This window comes from Erinaceus europaeus, chromosome 2 (genome assembly GCF_950295315.1).
Source record: "Erinaceus europaeus chromosome 2, mEriEur2.1, whole genome shotgun sequence".
Taxonomy (NCBI): Eukaryota; Metazoa; Chordata; class Mammalia; order Eulipotyphla; family Erinaceidae; genus Erinaceus; species Erinaceus europaeus.
Window position 1 is genome coordinate 183,948,121 of NC_080163.1, and position 25,551 is coordinate 183,973,671.

The 25,551-nt window shown below is 49.6% G+C and overlaps 1 protein-coding gene across 1 annotated transcript; it reads right to left on the minus strand.

Moving 5' to 3' along the window:
- Positions 1 to 2,220: 2,220 nt before the first annotated feature.
- On the minus strand, positions 2,221 to 25,551 carry ATP4A (ATPase H+/K+ transporting subunit alpha). The gene is made up of 22 exons (XM_007538676.2): positions 25,540 to 25,551; positions 25,321 to 25,452; positions 25,170 to 25,229; positions 23,378 to 23,581; positions 22,189 to 22,302; positions 19,904 to 20,156; positions 19,397 to 19,665; positions 17,362 to 17,560; positions 16,626 to 16,735; positions 16,377 to 16,511; positions 15,006 to 15,198; positions 13,465 to 13,640; positions 11,277 to 11,413; positions 11,031 to 11,181; positions 10,772 to 10,940; positions 10,497 to 10,651; positions 9,415 to 9,538; positions 5,992 to 6,137; positions 3,794 to 3,927; positions 3,305 to 3,406; positions 3,119 to 3,210; positions 2,221 to 2,670 (listed from the first exon to the last, which is right to left on the minus strand). Exons 1-22 carry the CDS (start codon positions 25,549 to 25,551, stop codon positions 2,642 to 2,644), a joined length of 3,096 nt encoding a protein of 1,031 aa, XP_007538738.1. The 3' UTR covers positions 2,221 to 2,641.

The following is a 25,551-nucleotide window of genomic DNA, read 5'->3' on the forward strand; positions in this document are numbered from 1 at the left end:
CATCTTTGACTCCCCCACTGTGCACTGAATGGTATTAACTACTTGACTGTTGTTTTGCCCTTGGGGGCAAACTGTTGACATTTTTTTAGCTTTTCAATTCTTTTGAACACACGTCTATCTCCTCAGGGTACAGTTAAGAGACGATTGTGGCCAAAGAAGATAGTTAAGCCCACTTAGTTACTGTCCTAGCTGCAAACCTTCTTACCCCAGTCTTTCCTTGGTCAGTGTGGTCAGCTCTGCTCCACTCCCTCCCTGTCCCTAGGTGGTATATGTCTGAAGCAGGGCTCTGAGTGTGGGGCTAGTCTCCACCTTGGTGTTCACAGTGGGCTCCCTCAATGTATTAGACAGTGATCAGTGGAAACAACTGTGTCCACCTAGCTGTGGACACAGTCCTGCCATGATTTCTTTGCCCTAGGCCTAAAGAAAGCACCAAAGGTGCCTGTACTGTCAGCTTGGTGTTTTCTGTGGGAGCGCTAGCTCATCACTGGGGCAGCCTGCTCTCTCCTTGCCCTAGGTAAGTCGCCTCTAGGTATCTTGGGAATGTGGTGGGAAGGCAGGTGATTGATTGGTCATCTTCATTTCCATGTGGAAAGGGGTGGGGGCACTGGGGCACTCCCTAGGCCCACCTGGGTAGTAAGTAGTCGGTTCACTTTCTCCCTCACTTTTCCCTACCTACCCTTTGACAAATCAGGAGGCAAGTGAAAGTTGGAGAAGTCTGACAAGCCGGGACTCTGAGCCAGGCCCCCTACTGATGGCCAGCTGTCTGTGATCTAATCTTGGCTTTCCTAGAGCTCAGGAAGACACCAGAGCAATGGGGGCTGAGGTGAGAAAACCAGGGAGGAGTTTGCAGGGCAAAGTAGAACAGCAAGTGTCAGGGCCTTGAGGTCAGAGAGAGCCTAACCCTTGCACAGAAGCCTGAGGGCTGATAAGTGGAATATGTGTGGAAACTTATGAGACCACAGAAGGCTTTAAAGGCTAGGAGTTGGCCAGAGACTGTGGAGACTAGGCAGGGGAAGGAGAGGGTCATACTTGGCTTTAGGCAGATCACAAAACCACTGTGAATGGAAAGACTGAAGCTGGTGTGGGTGGGAGCAGATTCGAGAAGTAATGGTGACTGGTGGGCTAAGTGTGTTTCTATTGTTGGGGCTGAGGGTACCCACAAGGAGTGTGCACAGTATACGTGACTAAGGAGTGAGCCCCATGTAACAATTTGGGGGCTTGTGTCCCCAAGGGCTTACCACTTTTCCTGAGGAGGAGGAACCACACTGGCTCCCTTCAGACAAAGAAAGAAGGAGGCTTGAGAGATGTGGTCTGCCAGAGGTGAGACAGGGAGTTGGGAGGGTGAGTTGTGTTCTAGCAACTGGAGAGTTAACTATTAACCTTTCAGGTGAGAGTGAGCTTGAAGACCTGTCACTTTAGCCTCCAGGAGTTGTGACAGCATGAATGCCCACCGCGGGGATAACAGAGTGAGCAATCCCAGTCAGAGTGGAGAAGTTCACAGCTCAATGTGGAAACGGTTTTTGACAATACGTATCAAGGAGAGGCCAGGTGCTAAGAAGCTATAGCTCACCTGGACAGTGCAGCTGCTTTGCCATGTGGGTGACCCAGGTTTGAGTCTGGCCCCTACCACACTGGAGGAAACTTTGGTGCTGTGGTGTTTTCTTTGTCTATCTCAAGAAATAGACTCCAGGAACAATTTTTAAAAAAAAGGGGGGGGGGGGTGCCTGGTGGTGGCACACATGGCTGAGCACACGTGAGCAGGCACAAGGACCTGGTTTCAAGCCCTTGCCCCCCACCTGCAGAAGTGGTAACACAGATGTGCAGGTGTCTCTCTTACCCCCTCCCCTATTTTCCCTTGCCCCTCTCAATTTCTCTGTCCTAGCAAATAGAAAAGGGGAAAAGGGGGTGGAGGGTGGGAATGGCTACCAGGAGCTGTGGATTTGTAGTGCTGGTACCAAACTCCTGCAGTAACACTGGTGGCAATTTAAAAAATTGGAAATAAAAAGACAACCCTGGATGGAATTGGCGGTCTGGTCAAAAGAGTGGTAAGAGGTTCTGCTTGCATGTGGTCTCCTATGTAAAAAAAAATTGGGAAGGCTCATTCCCTAGCTCCCCAGAATATTGAGTGCCTACCATGTGTCAGGCTGAAATCTAGAAACTAGAGGAGAGCCTTTAACCAAGTGACCCTAAGGTTGCAGGGTTGTGGAAGGGTAAGAAACACTTAAGACAACACCTCGCATAGAATGAAGCACAAGTTCATGTGAGCTGGTTCTGGTTTATTACGATCACGCTGACATTGTTTTCAGAGCCCCCAGACAATCCTCTTGCCTGGGCTGGAGTCCACAGAGCTGCTAGCTCCTACACCCCCACCCCCCAAAGCCCCCAGCCCTTTAGGGGGCAACTTCCCCAAGGCCAGCACAGGGTACAGATCCAGGAGGGTAGACCCCTTGTGCATGGGGAAAGGAAGTGGATCCATTCCACTCCCCGCCCCAAGGCTGAGGTGCAGTGGACTACAAGATGACACAAGTGGAGCCAGGACTCTTGACTGCTCGGAAGTTCAGGTGGCTGTTCGGAGGGCTCCAGGGGTCCTGCCCCACCTGGCCGTCCATGGTGGATGCAGGGAAGAGTTGCAGGCAGTGACCTAATAGTAGAGCTCCTTATCCCACCAGCCTGGGAGAGAGAAAGTGGACTCAGAGCTAGCCTAGAGCAGGTGAGGGAGGGAATACCTGGGGCTTAGAGGTCACAAATCAATGGTAGCTAGATTAGGAGGTCAAAGATGAAGCAACTACTCTAAAAACTTGTGCACCGGAGTCAGGCGTAGCATAGCGGGTTAAGCGCACGTGGCGCAAAGCTCAGGGACCAGTGTAAGGATTCCAGTTCGAGCTCCCCTGCTCCCCACCTTCAGGGGAGTCACTTCACTAGCGGTGAAGCAGGTGTCTGTCTATCTTGCCCCCTCTCTGTCTTCCCCTCCTCTCTTCATTTCTCTTTGTCCTATCTAACAACGATGTCAATAACTACAACAATAAGAAAAAAGGGCAACAAAAGGGAAAATAAATAAATATAAAAATATATTTTAAAATTTTTGCACCACCCCAAACTCTCCAAATTCCACACTCACTCCCTGGGCAACAGCGAACTCCCAGTTTCCGGATTTCATCATAGACAAAGATGAGGAGGCCGAAGGGCATGGGGACCAGCCACCACTGGTACCTGCAGGCATAGGTGAGACAGCAAGGTGAAGGCTGCCCCAGGTACATACAGTCTTGCAGGCCCAACCCTCTGCTCACATGTCACAGCCCCTCACCGAATGGGCATGAAGTTGAAAATGTTGGGCATCCCGGGGCAGTAGCACAGGAAGCAACCGATGCAGACCTGGAACACGATAGCAATCACCAGGATCTTGTTCCTGCAGGCGGGGCAGGATGGGACAGGCTCAGGTAGGTAGACGGGGGAAAAGGCCATGGGGAGTTGAGAACCAGATGGAAATCAGGGTACTGGGTCAGAGGAGGTTGGGTGGCATCAGCAGTACAGAGACATCCTAAAGCGTTTAACCTTGCTCCAACAGCGGCTGACAACCTGCCAGTTTCCCCATTAGTTGAGACCTGAAGGAACCCAGCTAAGAGGCACATAGTAGGAGCTACTGGCCAACCACTGAGAGGAGTGTTAGCACCTGGCACCAACTTATCCAAAATGGAATATGCTGGCTGCAGCAACTCCTAGTCAAGACCTCACAGGGGCTGGACTAGGGCATGGGGGTTAGACAACAGGCAGGGCAGGGGCCAGCCTGGAACACCTGAAGAATCCCTGCTGGAAGGCAGAAAGGCGACGTGTCTTGCGGATGAGGACGTCAGCGATCTGGCACATCTCAATGCTGATGAAGAACACAGTGTAACAGGTGTACTGCTGGTACAGGCGCTGTCCAAACGTCTGTGGACCAGGAGGGAACAAAAGCAGCTTGAGTCCAACAGAACTCCAGAGCCAGCCAGGAAAGTGGGGCCAGGAGCCCCTAAGTGTTATCCCTTATGTCAAAGCTGAGCTGGGGGGAGACAGGAGAGACAGAATCTGCTGGATTTGCAGGTCCCTGGAACATGGGCCCAGGAATGTTGGTCTAACAGATGGCAGTGCCTGGGCAGATGGCAGGCAGGACAGTTGCTTTCATAATGCATGACAGGGGAGATGGAGAATTTCCTGGGTGTTCTACTGGAGAATAGTCCAAGGCAGGAGTCACGTTTGGCTTAAGAGGGTCTTAACTGTGGTCCGGGAGGTGGCGCAATGGATAAAGTGTTGGTCTCTCAAGCATGAGGTCCTGAGTTCAATCCCCAGCAGCACATGTACCAGAGTGATGTCTGGTTCTTTCTCCTCCTATCCCTCTCGTTAATAAATAAATAGAATATTTAAATAAAAAAGAGGGTGTTAACACAGATATGTCCCATTTAAGAGGGCAGTCACTAATGAATCCATTTCTTTTTTTCTTTTTACCAGAGCACTGCTCAGCTCTGGCTTATGGTGTTGCTGGGGATTGAACCTGGGATCTCAGAGCCTCAGGCATAAAAATCTTGTTACATAATCACTATGCTTGTCTCCTCAACATTTCAGCTTTAAAAAAAAAAAAATACCAGCTAACTGTATGGAAAACATTGTGCCCCAGGTATTGAGTGGTCCACATGTATCATCTGATTTAGTTCTCCCACTGAGTCTATGAGGCAAAGCGGTGTAATCAAAACATCAGAATTCCCAGAAGGCTTCCAGGCCCCACTCCCAGAGTATCTGACCTCAGAGGAATTGAGACTTGACATTGGGTCTGGGAGGTATCTCAATAAGTAGGGCATGAACTTGGGAGCCTGAAGTCCTGAGTTCAACCTCCAGCATCCCACATGCTGAATGGTGCTCTGGTGTTTCCTCCATCCCTCTCATTAATATATTTTTATTATATGTATTTATTTATTTAGTGAATAGAGATAGCCAGAAATCAAGAGGGAATGGGAGTTGATAGAGGGAGAGGGACCAGGCGATGACATACCTGGTTAAGCACTCACAATACAGTGTGCAAGGACCCAGGTTCAAGCCCCTGTTCCCCACCTGCAGGGGGAAAGTTTCACAAGTAGTGAAGCAGGGCTGTAGGTGTCTCTTTGTCTCGCTCCCTCTCTATCTCCCCCTCCCCTGTAAATTTCTGTCTCTGTTCAATAATAAATAAAAAACATTTTTTTAAAAAGAGGAAGAGAAATACCTGCAATACTGCTTTATCACTCACAAAGCTTTCCCCCTGCAGGTGGGGACTGGGGGCTCAAATCCATGTCCTTGCACAGTATAACATGTGCACTCGACCAGATGTGCCACCACCCAATCCCAATAAATCTATTTTTTAAAAAGGCAATTTACATCCCAAAGATGTTTCCATCCCAGGTACTGCTGCTGCTTTTCAGGGAACCACACTGAAAAGTCACTGAGGTAAACATTAGGATTCACTTTCTGGGTAAGAAAACCAAGGTACAGAGAGACAAAGCAATTTGCTCAGGGTCACACAACTGTGAGAAGTAGCAGGTAACCATGAACTGAGGCAGTCTGGCTCCCCAGGTCTGCATTCTTCTCATGATGGCAAATATGTATGGGGAATGTCCTGATCTGTAGCCCTCCAGGGCAAACTAAATACACCTGATAGCCTGTCTTGTCTCTCTATGCTCCAAGCCTTCATTAAAGTCATCCACACAGGTAGATACCCTGGGTAAGTGATGCTGCAGGGAAAAGAACAAGGTGGTCCCACACCTGAGACGATGTCTTACTGTCAGGGCAACTGGGAGCTTGGGACAGTGTGTGTGGGTGGGCAGAGGGGGGAGGGGAGTGAGGTCCTAGACCCCAAGCTTGGCAAAGAGTTTAGGTGTCTGGGATGCTGTGACTGACTTGTCACATGTGGAGGGAGGGAGTGTGCACCACACACAAGACAGGTGGCTTTGGAAATAAGGGAGTCCTGGGGGTATGGGCGGGGCAGCTTACCCACTCCTGGCCATAGCTATCCTGCAGATCTTGTAGATGGTGATCCTCCCACTTTGGCCGCAGGCCCACACACAGCAGTGGGAACCAGCCCTCCTGGGCCATGGCTGTGAAGTAGTCGGTGAAGCCAGCAAAGGACTGGATAGCACCTGGGGGAGGAGCAGAGAGCCAGAGAGGACAGAAGAACATGGAGAGACAGACACAGAACCACAGGCAAGCAATAGGGACTTGAGATACAGAATACTGGGAGAGGCAGGGACAGACATGCCCAGAGAACCTAAAAAAAATAGGACTGAGAGATGGTTCATACATTTTACCATATACAAGGATCTGTCTTCAAGGCCCCAGCCAACACAAGGGAGCACAACCACGGGTGAAACTCCATGGGTGGTGAAACAGCACTGTGGTATTTCTTTCCTTTTTTTTTTGCCTCCAGGGTTATTGCTGGGGCTCAGTGGCTGCACTATGAATCCACTGCTCCTGGAGGCTATGTTTTTCCCCTTTTGTTGCCCTTGTTTTATCACTGTTATGGTTATTATTGTTACTGATGTCGTTGTTGGATAGGACAGAGAGAAATCGAGAGAGGAGGGGAAGACAGGGGGGAGAGAAAGACAACAGCAGACCTGCTTCACTGCTTGTGAAGCAAACCCCCCTGCTGGTGGGGAGTGGGGGGGGGGGACTTAAACTGGGATCCTTGCACCAGTCCTTGCACCTCACGCCATGTGTGCTTAACCTGCTGCACTACCACCCAGCCCCCTCTTTTTTTTTTTTTTTTTTTTTAACAAGGGCACTGCTCAGCTCTGGCTTATAGTAATGTAGGAGATAGAACCTAGGACTTTAGAGCCTCAGGCATGACAGTCTATTTGCATAACCATTAAGCTATCTACCCCAACCCATGCTGTGATATTTTTCCATCTCTGCTTGAGCCCCCATTTCTCTTTTTGTTTGCTTGTTTGTTTCCAGATCACTGCTCAACTCTGGCTTATGGTAGTACTGGGGCTTGAATCTGGGACCTTTGATGCCTCAGGCATGAACATCTTTTTGCATAACCACTATGCTATTTCCCCACACATTCTCTCTTCTCTCTCTCTCTCTCTCTCTCTCTCTCTCTCTCTCTCTCTCTCTCCCTCTCCTCCTCTGTCAGGAAAAAAAAAAGTCCATTGAGGACAGTGGAATCATGCAGGCACAGAGCTCCAATGATAGTCTTGGTGGAAATAAACATTTTTATAGCTACCAAGATTATCGCTGGAGCTCAGTGCATGCATGATGAATCCACTGCTCCCAGTGGATTTTTTCTTTATAGAAAGTAAGAGGAAGGGGCCAGGCGGTGGCACACCTGGTTAAGTGCACACATTACAGTGCACAAGGACCCAGGTTCAAGCCCCTGGTCCCCACCCTGCAGGCAGGGAGGCTTTACCAGTGGTGAAGCAGGGCTGCAGGCGTCTCTCTGTCTCTCTCCCTCTCTATCTCCTCTTCCCCTCTCAATTTCTGGCTGTCTCTATACAATAATAAATCATAAAATATATATTTAAAAAAATAAAATGTTAAAGAAAAAGAAAGTAAGAGGAAGAGAGAAAGGGAAGCACCTACAGCACTGCCCCTCCACTCATGAAGCTTCCCTCCCTATTAGTGGGGACCAGGGACTTGAACCCTTGCATATGGTAAACTGTGTGCCACCACCTGGCCTCAAATAAACATTTTTTAAAAAAGGAACAACAAGCATCCAATAGCACAGCTATATACAAGATACTGGGTACTGTACAGCAAACCATAACAAAAGGACTTTTCAAAGTTAACCCAATTGCCAAATAATGTGATGATAACATTAACTATCGATTGTCTTTTTGAACCCTAAGACAGCAGGAACCTCACATCTCCACTATAGAGCCTCTACTTCCCCCAGTCCTGGAACCCTTGGATAGGGCCCACTTTCCCGTATGCCTCTCCCAATCCATATCAAATAATATTGCATCTGCCGATCACAACCTAATCAACACAACGATTGCCACCTCAACATGCTTCACTTCAGACTGTGTCCAGAGACTTCACATGTGGAATGACAACCCTTCAGCTTCATTACTCGGGTGAGACCTTTCCTTTTATAGTACACTCTAATTTCATCTCAGGTGGTTCACTTTCTAACAAAGTCCCAAAACCTAGATATACACCATTTTCTGTGAGAGAGAGAGCTTATGTTCACACGTATCTATAAACTACTGCAAAATATATACCTGAAAGCAGAAGTACACTAGAGTTTGCAGTGAGTACCCCCCTAACACTTCCTCTCCACTATTCCAAGCTTTGGGTCCATGATTGCTCAACAATTTGTTTGGCTTTGTATGTTAACTCTTTTCAATCACCAGGTTCCAGATGCCATCAGGATGCTAGCCAGGCTTCCCTGGATTGAAGACCCCACCAATGTATCCTGGAGCTCCGCTTCCCCAGAGCCCCACCCTACTAGGGAAGGAGAGAGGCAGACTGGGAGTATGGACCAACCAGTCAACACCCATGTTCAGCGGGGAAGCAATTACAGAAGCCAGACCTTCTACCTTCTGCAACCCTCAATGACCCTGGGTCCATGCTCCCAGAGGGATAGAGAATGGGAAAGCTATCAGGGGAGGGGGTGGGTTATGGAGATTGGGTGGTGGGAATTGTGTGGAGTTGTGCCCCTCCTACCCTATGGTTTTGTTAATTAATCCTTTCTTAAATAAAAAAATTAAAAAATAAATTAATTAAAAAAATAAAATGTCAAAAAAAGGGAAAAAAAGGAACAACAACAATAAAAACAACAAAGGCAACAAAAAGGAAAATAAATAAATATTTTTTAAAAAAACTTTCAAAAAAAAGACATAGGGTGAGTGCAGCTGGTAGAGAGAGCATACATACAGCAATGTGAAAGGACCAAGGTTCAAGTCCCAGGTCCCCCACCTTCAGGAGGGGTTTCCTCACAAGTAGTGAAGTAGTACTCTTTCTCTCTATCGCCTTCTCTTCCCTCTCAGTTTCTCTCTTGTCTGTCTCTAGCCAAAAAATAAAATAACAGGAGATAGTTGAGGCCACAGAGGTGGTTCAATGGTAGAGCATTTACATTGCGTTTATAAAGCTGGATCCCAGCAGCACAGGAGAGCCGAAGAGACAAAGCAGTAGAACCCCATGAATAGTAGAGCAATGGTTAGCACTGGATGTGTATGTGTGTTTTTCATTTATTCTCTCCAGTGAATGAATGAGTAATTGGGCCCAGAAGGCAGACTACATGCATGAGACCCTGGGCTTGATCTGCAGGAAGAAGCAATGACCCAGAGACAGGGTCACAGAGGGACACTCAATTATAGAGACCCTCATGTGCACACAGGGAGATTCAGAAGCAGCCCCAGTCCATATCAGAGAGGACAAGGCAAGTGAGTCTCACGTTGGAGCAAAGACACTCACCAATTTGGAAGTAGGAGTAGGCAGCAAGAGGCTCATTGACCAATCGGTCACGCTTTGGGTTCCGTGGACGCAGGTGCATGATGTCACTTTCAGCCTTTTCATAAGCCAAGGAGACTGATGGGAACTGACCAGAAGCAGAAGGAACCAGGTTTAAGAGTCTGTCTGGCCTGAAGGCCATTTCAATATTACCATGTTACCATGTGCAAAGACCCTGGTTTAAGCCCCTATTCCCCACCTGTAGGGGGAAAGCTTCACAAGTGGTGAAGCAGGTTTACAGGTATCTCTCTTTCTCACTCTGTCTCCCCCCTTCCCTCTTAATTTCTCCCTGTCCTGTTAAATAAGATAAATACATATTTTTTAAAAGGGGTGGGGTAGATAGCATAATGGTTATGCAAAGAGATTCTCATGCCTGAGGTTCCAAAGTCCCAGCTTCAATCTCCTACACCACCTTAAGCCAGAGTTGAGCAGTGCTCTGGTTTTAAAAATAATAATTATAATAAAATAAATAAGTTGGCCCTCTGGCCTTGACCCTGTCCTTGCCTGCCTCCTCTCACCTCCACTAGTGGGCAAGGACCAAAGTAAGGTTAGGAGACAGGGTCCATAGTGACCACAGTCACACCTGCCTGGACAGGATGGCTGATCCCTGTCAAAATGATCTTACTCATAGACAGAAGTTGATAAATAAAAAACATAAAGGGAAATACAAAGCAGAATTTGGACAGGATTTGGTGTACTGCAAGTAAAGGATTCTGAGGGTAGGGGGTGGGGGGAATTTCAGGTCCTGGTGCGTGATGGTGGGGAGGACCTAGGCTGCAGGTGAGAGTGTTTTGCATAAAACTGAGAAATTTTACAATTGTATCAACAACTGTATTTACTGTGAACTATTAATCCCCCAATAAAAAGGAAAAAGGTTTGGCATGTCCAGTCCACATTTTTCCTGATGTTCATCTCCATCAGAGCATCGACATATGTCTCTGATTCCCTCTCTGTCTCTCTCTCTCCTTGCCCCCATCTTCCCTTCCTCTGCACCCAAATGTCAAGGGTTGTCCCTATGGGCTGGGGCACAGGGTCTCCAGACTCACAATGTCCGTGCAGAGCTCTATGAAGAGGATGGTGATGCAGCCAAGTGGCAGGGGCACGCTGACGGTGATATAAATGAGGTAGGGTGTGAGCTCGGGGATGTTTTTGGTCAGCGTGTAGGCAATGGACTTCTTCAGGTTGTCAAAGATCAGGCGGCCTGGAGGGAAAGAAGGAGGGAGGGAGAGATTAGCAGGCTCCTCAGCCTTCCCACTGCCCCTGCCTCTTGCACCCCATCCTATACCTCCAAGCCCGCCCCCATCTCAGCCCCAGGCCGGACCCTGCTCCACGCCCGTGACAATGGAAGCAAAATTGTCATCCAGCAGGATCATGTCTGCAGCGTTTTTGGCAGCATCCGAGCCAGCGATGCCCATGGCCACGCCAATGTCTGCCTTCTTCAGGGCCGGGGAGTCATTGACACCATCCCCAGTTACAGCCACGATGGCACCCTGAGGGGAGCGTGCACAGGTGGGTGGATGGTCAGCCCAGACGCCCTGGGGTGATCCAGCCCTTCCACCCGCCTCCCTTGGCCATCGCACCAGTCGCTGGCAGCTCTCCACGATCACCAGCTTCTGCTGGGGGCTGGTGCGGGCAAACACCATCTCAGGGTGGGTGCGCAGCGCCTCCACCAGCTCTGCCGGGTCCATGTCCTTCAGCTGCATTCCATTGATCACACAGGCACGGGCATCCCTGCAGCAGGGATGGGCATCGCTGGGGCCTCTGGTGCCTGGGTTGTGGGAAGCCCCACTGGGAGGGAAGGTTGAGGACTGGGGTGGGGGGCTTACTTCCGGTTCACCTGGTCCACAGGCACACGGAGGCGAGCAGCGATGTCCTCCACTGTCTCACTACCTTCTGAGATGATGCCCACACTAGCTGCAATGGCCTTGGCTGTGATGGGATGGTCACCTGTCACCATGATCACCTGTGATGGTGGGAGAGAAATACTGACAGACCCTTGACAACTTCATATCAGCCCACTGTCCCTCCACACCCTCCCTCGTGAATGTCTACTGGTACGCTCATTCATTTCTTTATTTTTTAATTTTTTAATCTTTATTTATTTGATAGAGACAAGCCAGAAATTGAGAGGGAAGGAGATGATAGAAAGGGAGAGAGACAGACACCTGCAACACTGCTTCACCACTTTTGAAGCTTTCCTCCTGCAGGTGGGGACTAGAGGCTTGAACCTGGGTCCTTGTGCGATGTAACGTGTGTTCAACCAGGTGCACCACCACTGGGCTCCCCACGCTCATTCATTTTTACTTTCTTTCTGTAGTTGCCAAGGCTTCACTGCTCAGAATAAACTTTTCAGATAGAAAGAAACACTACAGCACCAAAGCTTCTTCCAATGAAGTGGGGAATAGACTTCATTCATTCATTCATTCATTCATTCAGCATTCATGAAAACCTGCTATGTGCTGGGAAACCTCAAGGACAAAACAGAAAAATCCCTTTCCTTGTGGGGCTGATATGCCAGTGTGCGAGGCAGACATAAAATAGGGCTGGGAGATAGCATAGTAGTTATGCAAAAAAAAAAAAAAAAAAAAAAAGACATTCATGCCTGAGACTGAGATCCTAGGCTCAATCCTCAGCCACCACGTAAGCCAGAGATGAGCAGTGCTCTGGTAAAAAAGAAAGAGAAAGGAAGGAAGGAAGAAAAATGGGTGATATTGTATCCTTCAGGACAAAATGGATGGAAGTGGATGGTTAGGGTTAGTGAAATAAGTGTGCCCAGGGAAAGCCTAACAGAAGATTACATTTGAACAGATATCTGAAAAGGGTGAGACAGATGGCCAAGTAAAAATCTGGGGGAAGAGTGTTCCTGGCAGAGGAAACAACCAATGTAAATAAAGGTCCTGAGGTGAGCAAGTGCTTGAATTGTGGGAAGAACCGCAGGGAGTGGGGCTGGAAAGGAGGGGAATAGAAGGGAGGGCAGGGCAGGGAGGGTAGGGGTGGGGAGGGGAAGAGAGCAGAGGGACTAAAAAATGAGCTGAGAAAGGTAGCAGGCCCAGATCTGAGTGAGGCCTTAGATACACAAGGTGCAGGACTGGGGTGGTATTTGCTCATCACTGACTCCCCCATCCTTAATCTGTCTTTGGGGAGCCACCCCTCCCTAGCAGACTGAAGTGAGGTGGGCCAAGACTGGGCAAGTAAACCTTTATCAGCCCAATCCAGGTATTGTTTTTTCCCCAGTTCCTCCACAGATGGGTTCATAAATGAACATGTGACCCAGTCTGGTGTGATTGCAAGAACTCTTTCTATGGGGGTAGCCAGATATGTGGGGTGTGTGTGTGTTGTGTATGTGTGTCTCAGTCCTTGAACACTGCTCAGGGCTGGTCTTTTTTTTTTTTTCATTCAGCCAGAGAAAGAGAGAGAGACACCACAGCACCCTAACTTTCTCCAGTGCCCTAGTACCTCCCATGTGGTACTGGGACACAAATTCAGACCTCACACATGCCAAGGCACATGCCCCACCTGGTGAACTATCTCTCCAGTCCTGGAGTTGCTTTATAAGTTGTCACTTTTGTTCACTGAGATGAAGGAACTGCTTGAAAAGTAAGGCCAGGGCTGGGGAGACAGTGTAATAGTTGTGCAAACAGATTCTCATGCCTGAGGCTCTGAGGTCACAGGTTCAAGCCCCTATACCATCATAAGCCAGAACTGAGTAGCTGAGTAGTAGTGCTCTGGAGAGAGAGAGAGAGAGAGAGAGAGAGAGAGAGAGAGAGAGGAGAGAAGAGAAAGACCAACAAGGAAAAAAAACCACCTGAGCAAATTCCTAATAACAGCTGAGTTCCTGGATTTAGCTATGCCTGAAGCTTCATCCCCCAGAACTTTTTTCTTTTTAGCTTCATAAATCAACACAATCCTGTTTAGATGAAACAAAGTTCTTATCATACATACAGTTACTCAACTCCCCCCCCCCCAATACTGCCATCCTCTGCCCTCTGCCTGGTCCTCTTCCTAGCCACATACCCGGATGCCCGCTGTGCGGCACTTGAGCACAGCGTCAGGGACAGTGGCCCGAGGTGGGTCTATCATGGACACGAGTCCAGCAAAACACAAGCCACTAGTTGGAAAGTTCATGGCCTCCACATCAAAAGCATAGCCAGGCGGGTAGTCCTTCTCATTCAGGTAGAGCTGGCAGAAGCCTGGACAGAGAAGAGGAGCATCAGAGAAGAGTCCTGGGTGGACAATTCCCCAGTAAGACCATGAAGTTAGCCCACTAAGTACTAGGCCTCTGTGGGTGTGTGGGTGTGGGTGTGGGTGAGCCCTGTGTTCAGTTCCATCCATGCTGAGTCCAGCCTCAAGGCTGCCCCCAAGGCTTTTTACATCCTATTTCTACAGATGAGGAAACTGAGGCTTATAAAGGGGGTGTTTCTTGCCAGAGGTGATAGCAGATAAGGTGAAAGATTCAGAATTGGATCCTTAAGCCTGTGCATTCAAGGGTTGGAACAATTAGGTTTAGGGAAATTAAGGAGTTAAGACAAAAATGAAGGGAAGTTGGAAATCCAATGTGGAAGTTTGGGTGAGGATCAGTGGGCAGGGGCTGAGATGCAAGTAGGAATTTAGAAAACACCAGCATCAGGACTATGACAGAGTGGGTTGGGGAGATAGCATAATTATTGTGCAAAGGGTTTTATGAGGGGCAGGGTGGTGGTGCACTTGGTTGAGTGCACATGTTACAAATGCAAGGACCCAGGTTCAAGCCCCTGTCCACACCTGCAGGGGGAAGTTTCACAGAAGCACTGCTACAGGTGTCTCTCTTCCCCTCTTTCTCTTTCCCCCTTCCCTCTCCATTTCTGTCTCTATCCAATAAAGAAAAAAATAGGGAGGGGGAGATAGCAGAATGGTTATGCAAACAGACTCATATCTCAGGCTCCCAGGTCCCAGGTCCCAGGTTCAATCCCCCATACCATCATAAGCCAGAGTTGAGCATGCCCTGGTATATAAATAAATAAATAAATAAATAAATAAATAAAGGAGCAGGAGAGACAGCATAGTGGTTATACAAAGAGACTCTCATGCCTGAGACTCCCAGGTCCCAAGTTCAATTTCTGGCACCACCACAAGCCAGAGCTGAGCAGTGTTTTTTTGTTTGTTTGTTTGATTTTTAGATAGGACAGAGAGAAATGGAGAGGAGGGGAAGAGAAAGATAGACACTTGCAGACCTGCTTCACCACCTGTGAAGTGACTCCCTTGCAGGTGGGGAGCCGGGAGCTTGAACCGGGATCCTTATGCCAGTCCTTGTGCTTTTCGCCACGTGCACTTAACCCGCTAAGCTACTGCCCAACTCCCTGAGCAGTGTTCTAGTCAATCTCTATCTCTCTCTATCTCTCTCCACTCTCTTTCTCTTTTCTTTCTAAATAAAATAAAATAACTAATTAAATTTTTTTTAAAGACCCAGGAAAGAACTATGACAGAACAAGTGGGAGGTGAGAGTGTGAAAGGGGAAGGGCAGGTTTCAGACTGGACAGGGAAGGCCCTTCTCCTCCTCCCCTACCCTCTGGTCTCACCCAGTACGCGTTCGCCCAGGCCTCCCAGGCTGAGGTAGGCCGTCTGGAAGGCCTCCCGCCACTGCTCATCCAGCGGCAGCTCCTGGCCCTTGATGAGGATGGAGCTGCAGCGCTCCAGCACGCGCTCGGGGGCGCCCTTCATCACCAGCACATGCCGCAGGTCCCGCGGGTCCTCCAGGGTGTGGATGGACAGCTGCGGGCGGGGACGCGGGACAGGGCTCTTGGCTGGAGCTGACCGCGCGGGGGCGCTGCTCCGAGAGCCAGAGAAGGAGGCTCCAGGAAGGAGGTGCGGACTTCGGAGCCAGACCCATCAAGGTAAAGAAAGCCCCCCCCTCCCCCGAGGGAGGGTCCTGGGAGCGGCGGGTGGGCAAAAATGGGGAGTAGGAAGGAGGACAGGATTTCGATTGCAGGGAAGGTCTAGTTAAGAAGCCACGGAGAGGGAGTCTGGCGGTAGCGCAGCGGGTTAAGCGCATGTGGTGCAAAGCGCAAGGAGCAGCGGAAGGATCCTGGTTCGAACCCCGGCTCCCCACCTGCAGGGGAGTCGCTTCACAGGCGGTGAAGCAGGTCTGCAGGTGTCTGTCTTTCTCTCCCCCTCTGTCTTCCCCTCCTCTCTCCATTTCTCTCTGTCCTATCCAACAACAATTACATCAGTAATAATAACTATGACAATAAAACAACAAGGGCAAGAAAAAGGGAATAAATAAACAAATATTATTTTTAAAAAAGAAGCCACGGAGAGCACCCGGGGGAGGTAGTGGAGCTTTGTACTGCTAAGCATGAGGTCCCAAGTGTAATACCCCACCCCACATTTAACAAAGTTCTTCTCCGTTCTCACTCTCCTCTCTCTCCCTATTTCTAGCTCATGGGATAAATAAGTTATACAATAAGTCTTTTTTCTTTTCTTTTCTTTTTTGCACCGAAGCAAAAGACTCTTGGGAAAGGAGGGTTAGGAAAAGCATTGGGGTCCTGGTGCATGACTGTGGAAAAGGACTTAAATTGGCGGTGAGAGTGTCCTGCAGACATCTATCACGGGGAGATGAGAAATTGTGTCTATGTACCAACAATTCTGCTGTAAACCACTAACCCCAAATAAAATGACTCTTAATTTTTTTTTCTAAACAAAAAGGAGCCCACGGAATGCCCAGTGGTTAAGGGTGAGTCGTGACCTGGCAGTCGATGGGCTTTGACTGTGGACGGGGCATGTGGGTGGTGGTGGTGGCTTTGGAGGGAGTTAAGGGCTAAGCCCGCAGACAGCTGCCAGAGGAGTGGGAGACCCTGGGGTGGGCGTGGCCTTGAATGGGTGGGCGGGGCCTTGTCGCGTGTGGGCGGGACTTGTAGTGGGTGGGCGGGGCCACAGGAAGGGCGGCTCACCTGGAACTTGTTGGTGGAGTTGAAGGGGATCTCGCAGACTTTGGGGAAGCGCTCACGGTAGCCCATGGCATTGCCCAGAGTCAGCTCGGAGAACTTGAGTAGCGCTGTCTCGGACGCGTCGCCAATCACAATGCGCTGGGGAGAGATCGTGGCTTCAGAGACAATCTCGGCAGCAACAGGCCCCGGGACCACACCCCACCCCCACCCTCAACCCAGCCTCTGCACAACCCGCCGCGCCTCAGTTCTCACCTTGGGCACCGGCACCGCATCCTGCCCAGATTTGAAGGCAGCGCGGTTGCACAGCGTGAGCACACGGCACAACGCCCGCCATGTCTCGGAGGACTGGTCAAAAGTCTGCCCTGGAGTATAGGGGTAGACAGCACCAAAGTTGTGCAAACAGACTCTCCTGCCTGAAACTCTGAGGCCCCAGGTTCAATCTCCAGCACCACCAGCCAGAGGTGAGCAGATATATGGGGGAAAAAGTAATAGAGGGGCTGGGGAGACAGCATAATATTATGCAAAGAGATTTACACGCCTGAGGCTCCATCTGAAGTCCCAAATTCAATCCCCTGAACCACCATAAGCCAGAGCTGAGCAGTGCTCTGGTAAAAAATAAATAAATAAATAAATAAATAAATAAATAAAAAGAAAAGTGTGCCCTGTAGGCCAGGAATCTGGACTGGGCTCAGGGGATTCTGCAGACTCCTTCAGGCGGAGCCCTCCTCTGGATCCTCCTGCCCTGAATGGGACCCTCCTCCTGCCCCCTGACAGAGCCATCTCTCAGGCTCAGTGTCCAGCCTCCCTTGTGACCAGAACCCAGACCCACTCCCCCTGGGCGGGGGCTGAGCTGCCTCTGCCCCTGGCCATGGAGCCCCCACCCCCAGGCAGCCCCCCAGAACTTGTTCCAGCGACCTCTGAGCCACAGGCTTTAGGGTCCCCTTATACACTGGCCCTTCCCCTCCTCCCCCAACACACACACACACACCTGACTGGTCCTCCGTGGTGTCCGCTGTATGGATGTGGTTGTCGAACCACAGGTGGGACACAGTCATACGGTTCTGAGTAAGCGTCCCTGTCTTGTCAGAGCATATGACCGAGGTGGAGCCCAGCGTCTCCACTGCCTCCAGGTTCTTGACCACACAATTCTTGCTGGCTAGCCGCTTGGCGGTCAGGGACAGGCAGACCTGGGGAAGGGAATGGAAAAGGCAAGTGTTGAGGGAGGGGCGTCACTCTTGCTTCAACTCGCAGGACCACCCAGTGCGGGTTTGGTGTACACTGGGTTCCTTTACAGAAGTCAAGCTTTCTCTGGCCCCTGTGCTTTCCACTTGGGATACTAACCCACTCCAGGCGGATAAATGTCGCCAGACTCCTCTGTAAACTGCACTGGCTGAGCAGCAGCCCAGGCAGTGGTGCAGCATGAAGGGCATCTGACATACAAGCATTAGGAACTAAGTTCAGTTCCCCACATCACATGTGTCAGAGTGGTGCTCTGGTTCCCTCCCTCACCTCTGTCTCATAAATATATAGATATTTTTTTAATGAGAAAGCAGTTCTCAGGCTGAGTAGACATCATAATGGTTATGCGAAAAGACTTTTACGCCTGAGGCTGTGAGGGCCCATGTTCAATTCCCAGCTCTCTCTGTATCTTTCTCATTAAAAAAATAAATGGAATTGGCGTATTGCACCAAAGTAAAAGACTCTGGGGTGGGTGGGTGGGGAGAATACAGGTCCAAGAAGGATAATAAATGACATAATGGGGGTTGTATTGTTAAGTGGGAAACTGGGGAATGTTATGCATGTACAAACTATTGTATTTACTGTTGAATGTAAAACATTAATTCCCCAATAAAGAAATAAATTTTAAAAATAAATAAATAAATAAATAAAAATGGGGTGGAGGTATAGCATAATGGTTATGCAAAGAGACTTTCATGCCTGAGGCTCTCAAGTCCCAGGTTCAATCCCCCACACCACCATAAGCCAGAGCTGAGCAGTGCTCTTGTAAAAATAAATAAATAAATAATAAATAAATAAATATTTGAGACCTCACTCCTCATCTGCAGGGGGGATGCTTCATGAGCAGTGAAACTGGTCTGGTGGGTTCATAGTGCCAGCTCCAGCAATAACAGAGCTCCAGCAATAACCCTAGTGGCCATTAAATAAATAAATATAAATGAATATAATTTTATATAAAATATAAAAGCCCCTCCCCAACATTTATAATATAAATTTTATATAAAATATAAAAGAAAGAATGCCAGCAATCAATGACTTAAGAGGTGGCGCAGTGAATAAAATATTGAAATTATGAGGTCCTGAGTTCAGTCCCTGGCATTGCATGTGTCAAAATGATTCTCTAGTATTCTCTCTCTCCACCACCATCACCGCCACTACCCCTTTTCATTTATGAATATATAATTTTTTAAAATATTTATTTATTTATGAGGAAGATAGAGAGAAAGAACCAGATAACACTCTGGTACATGAGCTGCTGGGGACTGAACTCAGGACCTCATGCTTGAGAGTCTAATGCTTTATCCACTGCACCACCTCCCGGACCACTAAATAAATAACTTTTTTTTTAAAGATTTTTCCTTACTATTTTATTAGATAGGACAGAGAGAAATTGAGAGGAGAGGGGAGATAGAGAGGGATGTGCCTCTTGCAGGTGGAGAGCAAGAGCTCAACCCAGATCCAAACCTCCCCTGAGCCTCCTCTGGAGCAGGTCTTGTTCTGAATACAGGCTATTGAAAGTTATGCTGTTCACACAAAACCCAGCCATGCCTGCCTGTATCATCTCTGAGTGTCACTGTGTGACCCAGATGTGGCCCAGATTTGTCTATAGGAGTGTTTGCTGAATGGGGTGAAGAGGTTGGAGGATGACTGGGCAGAGTGGACAATACACAGGTGGATAGACAAATGGACAGGTGAAGATGGGGTGGGGGGCGTCCAGATGAACCAAGCAGACAGGTGGGCAAGTCTCTGGCCTCTGTGCCTCTCTTGGTGCCTCCCCAACTCACCGTGACGGTGGCCAGCAGCCCCTCAGGCACATAGGCGACCACAATGGCCATGAAGAAGACCATGGCCCTCAGGAAGGTGTAGCCAATACACATGGCCACCACAAAAAAGGTGGCCCCAAAGAGGATGGCCAGGCCTGCGATGATGTCCACAAAGTGCTCGATCTCAATGGCGATGGGTGTCTTCTCGTTCTCCACTCCTGAGGCCAGAGACGCAATGCGCCCAATGATGGTGCGGTCGCCAGTGTTCACCACCAGGCCCTGGGCCGTTCCTGTGGGAGGCAGAGAGAGAGACTCAGGCCTGGGCAGTCATGGCGTGGGGCCCGGGGCACAGTGGCTTAAGCTGAAGGCAGAGCAATAGGCAGAAAGCAGTATGGCTGGGAAGAGGAGTGTACTAAGGGGATCTGGGGGCAGGGGTGGAGGTGAGGTGACCTGAGGGGTGGCAGCTTTGGGGAGGGGCTGTGTCTCAGACTAGAGTGGGTCATCTGGGTGGGCAGGGGCTGCACAGACCCTCAAGGCACATGGTGGAGAAGAAGGCGATGTTGCGGGTCTCCAGGGGGCTCTCGTGGGTGCACTCGGGCGAGCGAGTCTGCGGCTCAGATTCTCCCGTCAGTGAGGAGTTGTCCACCTTGCAGCCCTGAGCCTGAAGGATGCGGATGTCGGCCGGCACCCGGTCCCCACCTTTCATCTCCACCAGGTCGCCCACTACCAGCTGGTCTGCATTGATCTGGAACTTGTCCCCATCCCGGATCACAGTTGCTTGCTGTGGAGCAGTGGAAACAGAACTGAAGGGGGCAGGGGACTGAAGGGGTGGAGGCTTCTGAGGACAGGAGTGGGGGGCCTGCTGAGGACAGGGAGCTGTCTGTGGGTGTCTCTCTGTCTCTCTCCCTCCTTTTTAAAAAATATTTATTCCCTTTTGTTGTTCTTATTTTATTATTGTAGTTATTCTTGTTGTCGTTGTTGGATAGGGCAAAGAGAAATGGAGAGATGAGGGGAAGACAGAGAGGGGAAGAGAAAGACACCTGCAGACCTGCTTCACTGCCTCTGAAACGACCCCCCTGCAGGTAGGGAGCCGGGGGCTGGAACCAGGATCCTTATGCTGGTCCTGGAACCGGGATCCTTACGCTGGTCATTGGGCTTTGCGCCACCTGTGCTTAACCTGCTGCTCTATCATCTGCCTCCCTCTCTCTCCCTCTCTATCTCCCCTCCTCCTCTCAATTTCTGGTTGTCTCTACCCAATAAATAAATAAAGATGATAAAAAATGAAATAAAAAGGAGAAAGAAGAGACACCACAGGACTGGGAAGACAGCATAATGATTATCCAAAAGACATGCCTGAGGCTCCGAGGTCCCACTTCAAACCCAGGCATCACCATAATACAGAGCTGAGCAGTGGTCTGGTCTCTGTCTGTGTGTATCACTCTTACGAAAGAAATAAAAGGAAAGGAAAAACAACCCTCACCTGCGGGGGGTAACGTCATGAGCAGTGCTGCAGTGCTGCAGGTATCTATCTCCCTCCTCCCTTTATACACCCTTCCCTCTCAATTTCTCTGTCACTATCAAATTAAAAAGTTAGAAGAGAGAGAGAGAGAGAGAGAGAGAGAGAGAGAGGAGGAGGAGAGAGTAGAAAGATGTGATCCTGGAGGTGGTGCAGTGGAATAGCATTGGATTCTCAAGCATGAGGTCCAAAGTTCAATCCTCAGCAGCACATGGACCAGAGTGATATCTGATTCTTTCTCTCTCTCCTCTTTTCTCATTAATAAATAAAAATGACAAATTTTTTTTAAAAGAGAGAGAGAAGAAGAAGAAGAAAAACCACAGCATGCTCCACTGCTAGTGAAGATTCCTTCCTACAGGTGTTCTCACATGGTGTCCAGGGGCTTGAACTGGGTCCTTGCTCACAGTCATATGTGCATTTTACTAGGGAAGCTACCTTCTGGCTCCATATAGTAATCAAAATTTTAAAAAATACAAGAAAGAGAAATGGGGTGTCTGTATGGAAACACATGTGACCCAGGTTGAAGCCCTGTCATCATATAGGAGGTGCTATGGCAAGGGAGGGCACATCCTTGCCATGGTGTCGCCCTCTTTGTCTGTCTGTCTGTCTATCAGAGTAAAAGAGAACATGACTCAGAGCTATGAAATCTCACACACATGAGACCTGGAGTCAGCAGGAAAAAGAGGGGCAGGAGTAAATAGCATAATGGTTATACAAAGAGACTCTCATGCCTGAGTCTCCAAAGTCCCAGGTTCAATCCCCTGCACCACCATAAACCAGAGCTAAGCAGTGTTCTGGTAAAAAAAAAAAAAAAATGAGGGGCTGGACGGTGGCGCAGCAGCTTAAGCGCACATGGCGCAAGCACAAGGACCAGCTTCAGGATCCTGGTTCGAGCCCCAGCTCCCCACCTGCAAGGGAGTGGTTTCACAGTCGGTGAAGCAGGTCTGCAGGTGTCTTTCTTTCTCTCCCCCCTCTGTCTTCGCCACCTCTCTGTCCTATCCTATCCAACAACAACAGCAATGACAACAATAATAATATCAACAACGAGGGCAACAAAAAAAGGGGGGAATAGACTCCAGGAGCAGTGGATTCATAGTGCAGGCACCAAGTCCCAGCAATAACCTTAGAGGCAAAATAATAATAATAATAATAATAATAAAAAGAGAGAAGTGAAGTGAAGAGGCTTAGGACCCATGGGGAAAGATAGATGGAGGTCTGATGGGAGGGGCCACAGATTGCTGCCCAGACCAACATGAGACCTCTGGAACTGGAAGCAGCCTAGACCTGGGGGACCTACCTGGGGCACGAGGTTCTTGAAGCTGGCAATGATGTTGGTGCTCTTAAACTCCTGATAGTAGCCAAAGCAGCCGGTGACCACGACCACAGCGATGAGAGCCAGTGCCAGGTACAGCTGGTAGGGGGAGCGGGGAGCCAGGGATACCCATGGTAGCAGGGGCTCCCTGCACTGTGCCAACACCTGCTCCCCAGCCCCTTGGTCTTCTCAGGGTCACCTCAGGTCTCCCAGACACTGTTAGGAAGTCTCACACACACACAGTTCCCATTGCCTGTGGCCTGTCCCTATATTCTTCACACCCTACATTCAGCATCCCCATTGTCTCAGTGTCCCTACAGCTTATATTCTCTGGTCCCTGATCCCTACAATGTGTCCTCATACCCTCTGATTCTCTCCCCTGGGGCTGAGTCCATCAAGTGTATATGTCCCCCTTTTCCTTGGTCTTCTGAGTATTGTATTCTTTGTGTCCACTTTTCATTTTCACAATCTGTGCACCACCCTCAGTGTCTCCTAGACCCAATAGTCCCTGTGACCTCATGTCCCCACATCCATGAATCTGTGTGCTGTAGATTCATTCACATATTCTGTGTCCTCTGAGACCATCTTCCAAATCCCAAATCTCCAGATCCAGTCTTTGTCCATCTTGGTCCCCATCCTGTATCACTTGTCCTATGCCTTCTCAAGCCTGTGTCCAGTGTCACATACCCTAAATTCCCATATCCCCTGTGCTGACTCCAGTTATTGGTCAGTGCCCTGCCTCTTATTCTCCCTGTGCTTCCATGTGTAAGGTCCTGTGTTCCTCCACGCACTGTGACCTGAGTCTTGTGGCATATATGTCCCCATGTCCTTGTGTTCCATGTTGGAGTCCCAATGTCCCCTGGGCCCTCTGTCCTTGGCTGTCCTATGTCCTTGTGTCCTTGCTTCCCTTATCTTAAACACTGCATTTCTATGTTGTTATAGTCACATCTATGTCCTCCATCTCTGAGACAATTTCTCTCCTGTGTCCTCTGTGACCTGTGTCCTTGGGTCTTTCCCACACCCCAATCTCCTTTATCCTCCATGACCCAAGAACTGCATTCCCACATTCTTCTGTTGTCCTAAACCCCAAGGTCAGTGTCTTCTGCCCCTCCCCCCACCACCACCCCATGGTGTCCCTGTGTCTGCATCTGCCCCCCCAGCACCCAGCACTCACATTGTCATCGGTGGTGAGGTCACCCTCACTGGCCTGAATAGCAAAGGCAATGAGGCATATGGCAGCTGCCACCCACATGAGACATTGCAGGCCTCCTGCCAGCTGCCGTGCAAACTTAACATACTCTGGGGTGCCCTTCGGGGGTCTCAGTGCGTTGGGGCCATCCCGTAGCAGCAGCTCCGCCGCCAAGCTGGCAGAGAGGCCCTGGGGACAAAGGGAGAGGGTGGGGCCAAGGCTGCCAGAGGGCTCTCCTCTTACCCTGTTCTTTTGTCTCTGGCTCCTTCCCTACTTCCCTTTTTAAAAAATTTTTTTTTATTTCTTCCTTCCTTCCTTTCTTTCTTTCTTTCTTTCTTTCTTTCTTTCTCCAGGGTTATTGCTGGGGCTTGGTACCTGCACTATGAATCCACTGCTCCTAGAGGCCATTTTTCCCATTTTATTGCCCTTGTTACTGTTGTTGGATAGGACAGAGAGAAATTGAGAAAGGAGGGGAAGAGAGGGGGAGAGAAAGATAGACACCTACAGACCTGCTTAACTGCCTGTGAAGCAACCCCCTCTGCAGGTGGGGAGCCAGGGGCTTGACCGCTATTCTTACACTGGTTCTTGAACTTTGTGCCATGTGTGCATAACCTGCAGCGCAAACCCCCCCACCCCACTTTCCTTCTCTAGCTCTCCATGGGTGTCTTTCTGTTACCAACCCTGTCCCTCATCCCTCCCTACCCAATTCCAACACTCTTGGTAGGGTCTCTCTCTCTCTCTCTCTCTCTCTCTCTCTCCAGATATGGAGTAAGAGACACAAATAAAGAAAGTCACAGAGAGGAGAGGTACCACAACACAGCTCCAGCACTCAAAAACTTCCTCTTTGCATGGTGCTCCCATGAAGTTGGGTGCTTGAACCTAGGTCCTCAAGCATGGTAAAGTCTGTGCTCTGCCAGATTAGCTATCTCTGAGCCCCCTCTCCCTCAATATCCTTCTTTCTTCCCTTCCCTCCTTTTTCTCTTATCTCTAAGATCTTTTTCACTGACTTTCATGTTGTCTCTATCCTGTTTCTTATCTGTCTCTTTACCTTTTCCTACCCTTTCTCCCATGATAGTACCACTTAACTCTGGTTTATGATAGTTCAGGGGATTGAACCTGGACCTTTGGCGCCTCAGGCATGAAAGGCTCTTTGCATAACCATTAAGCTGTCTCCCCAGCTCACCCGCTTGCCTTTCTATCTTTGCCCTTTTTGTCTCTCTCGTTCTCTCTTTTTCTCTCCAGGCTAACTTTCAGATAGAGCGACAGAAACAGAGTGACAGAGGGAAAGACATCATAACACCAAAGCTTCCTTTAATGTAGTGGGGGCCAGGCTCAAACCTGGATTGTACACGTGGCAAAGCAGTGAGCTAATTGCCAGCCCCGTTTCTCTCTCTTTGTCTTCTTCTCTTTCTGTTTGGCCTTTTCTTTCTAATTCATCCTCCTGTTTTTTCTATTTACTTACTGTTGTCAGCAGGACTTTACAGCCCCAGGCTTCCTTTTTTCAGACAAAGAGAAAGTCAAGGGGTGTGAGGGACAAGGAGAGACAGCACAGCATAGAAGCTTCTCCTAGTGCCATAAGTGCAGCCCTGTGATGCACAGGGAGCTCTAACCTGCGTGTCTGTCTGTCTGTCTCTCTCTCCCTCTCCCTCTCCCTCTTTCTCTCAGCAAAATAAATGCCCTCCCAGGTGAGCTAGCTCACTACCCCTTCCCTCTTTGCCTCCTATCTTCGCCTCCCTCTTTTCTTCCTGCACCCTCGCTGCCCTCCACCACAGCTCACCTTGGTGGCACTGGTCTTGTATTTCTGTTCCAGCTCTGCCACCGACAGCTGGTGGTCATTCTGTGTAGAGACACAAGACACTGGCTGTCACTTGACCAGCCCGCCCCAGCACCCACTACAGCCCCCGCTCCTGCCCCAGGCCCCTGCTCACGATCTCCATCTCCTTCTTCATGTTCTCCAGCTTGTCCTTCCTCTTGCCCCCACCACCGCCCGCCTTCTTCTTGCCCATCTTGTTCCCGCCAGAACCAGCGCCTAGCTCGACCGAGTGCAGCTCATAATTCTCCTGCGGGAAGAGCAAGAGAGGAGTCATCAGAGTCCGCTGGAACCTTGACTTCCATCCCCCTGGCTCCCAACCTCCAGCTTCACCCACCGCCTTCCCCAT

Excerpts from the sequence above, each read along its gene's own strand:
- ATP4A (XM_007538676.2), bottom strand. Across the intron at positions 3,928-5,991 it reads ATAGCTATGGCCAGGAGTGG|ACGTTTGGACAGCGCCTGTA; the intron begins GTAAGCTGCCCC and ends CCTGGTCCACAG. Across the intron at positions 3,407-3,793 it reads TTCCAGCAGGGATTCTTCAG|GAACAAGATCCTGGTGATTG; the intron begins GTGTTCCAGGCT and ends CCCCGCCTGCAG.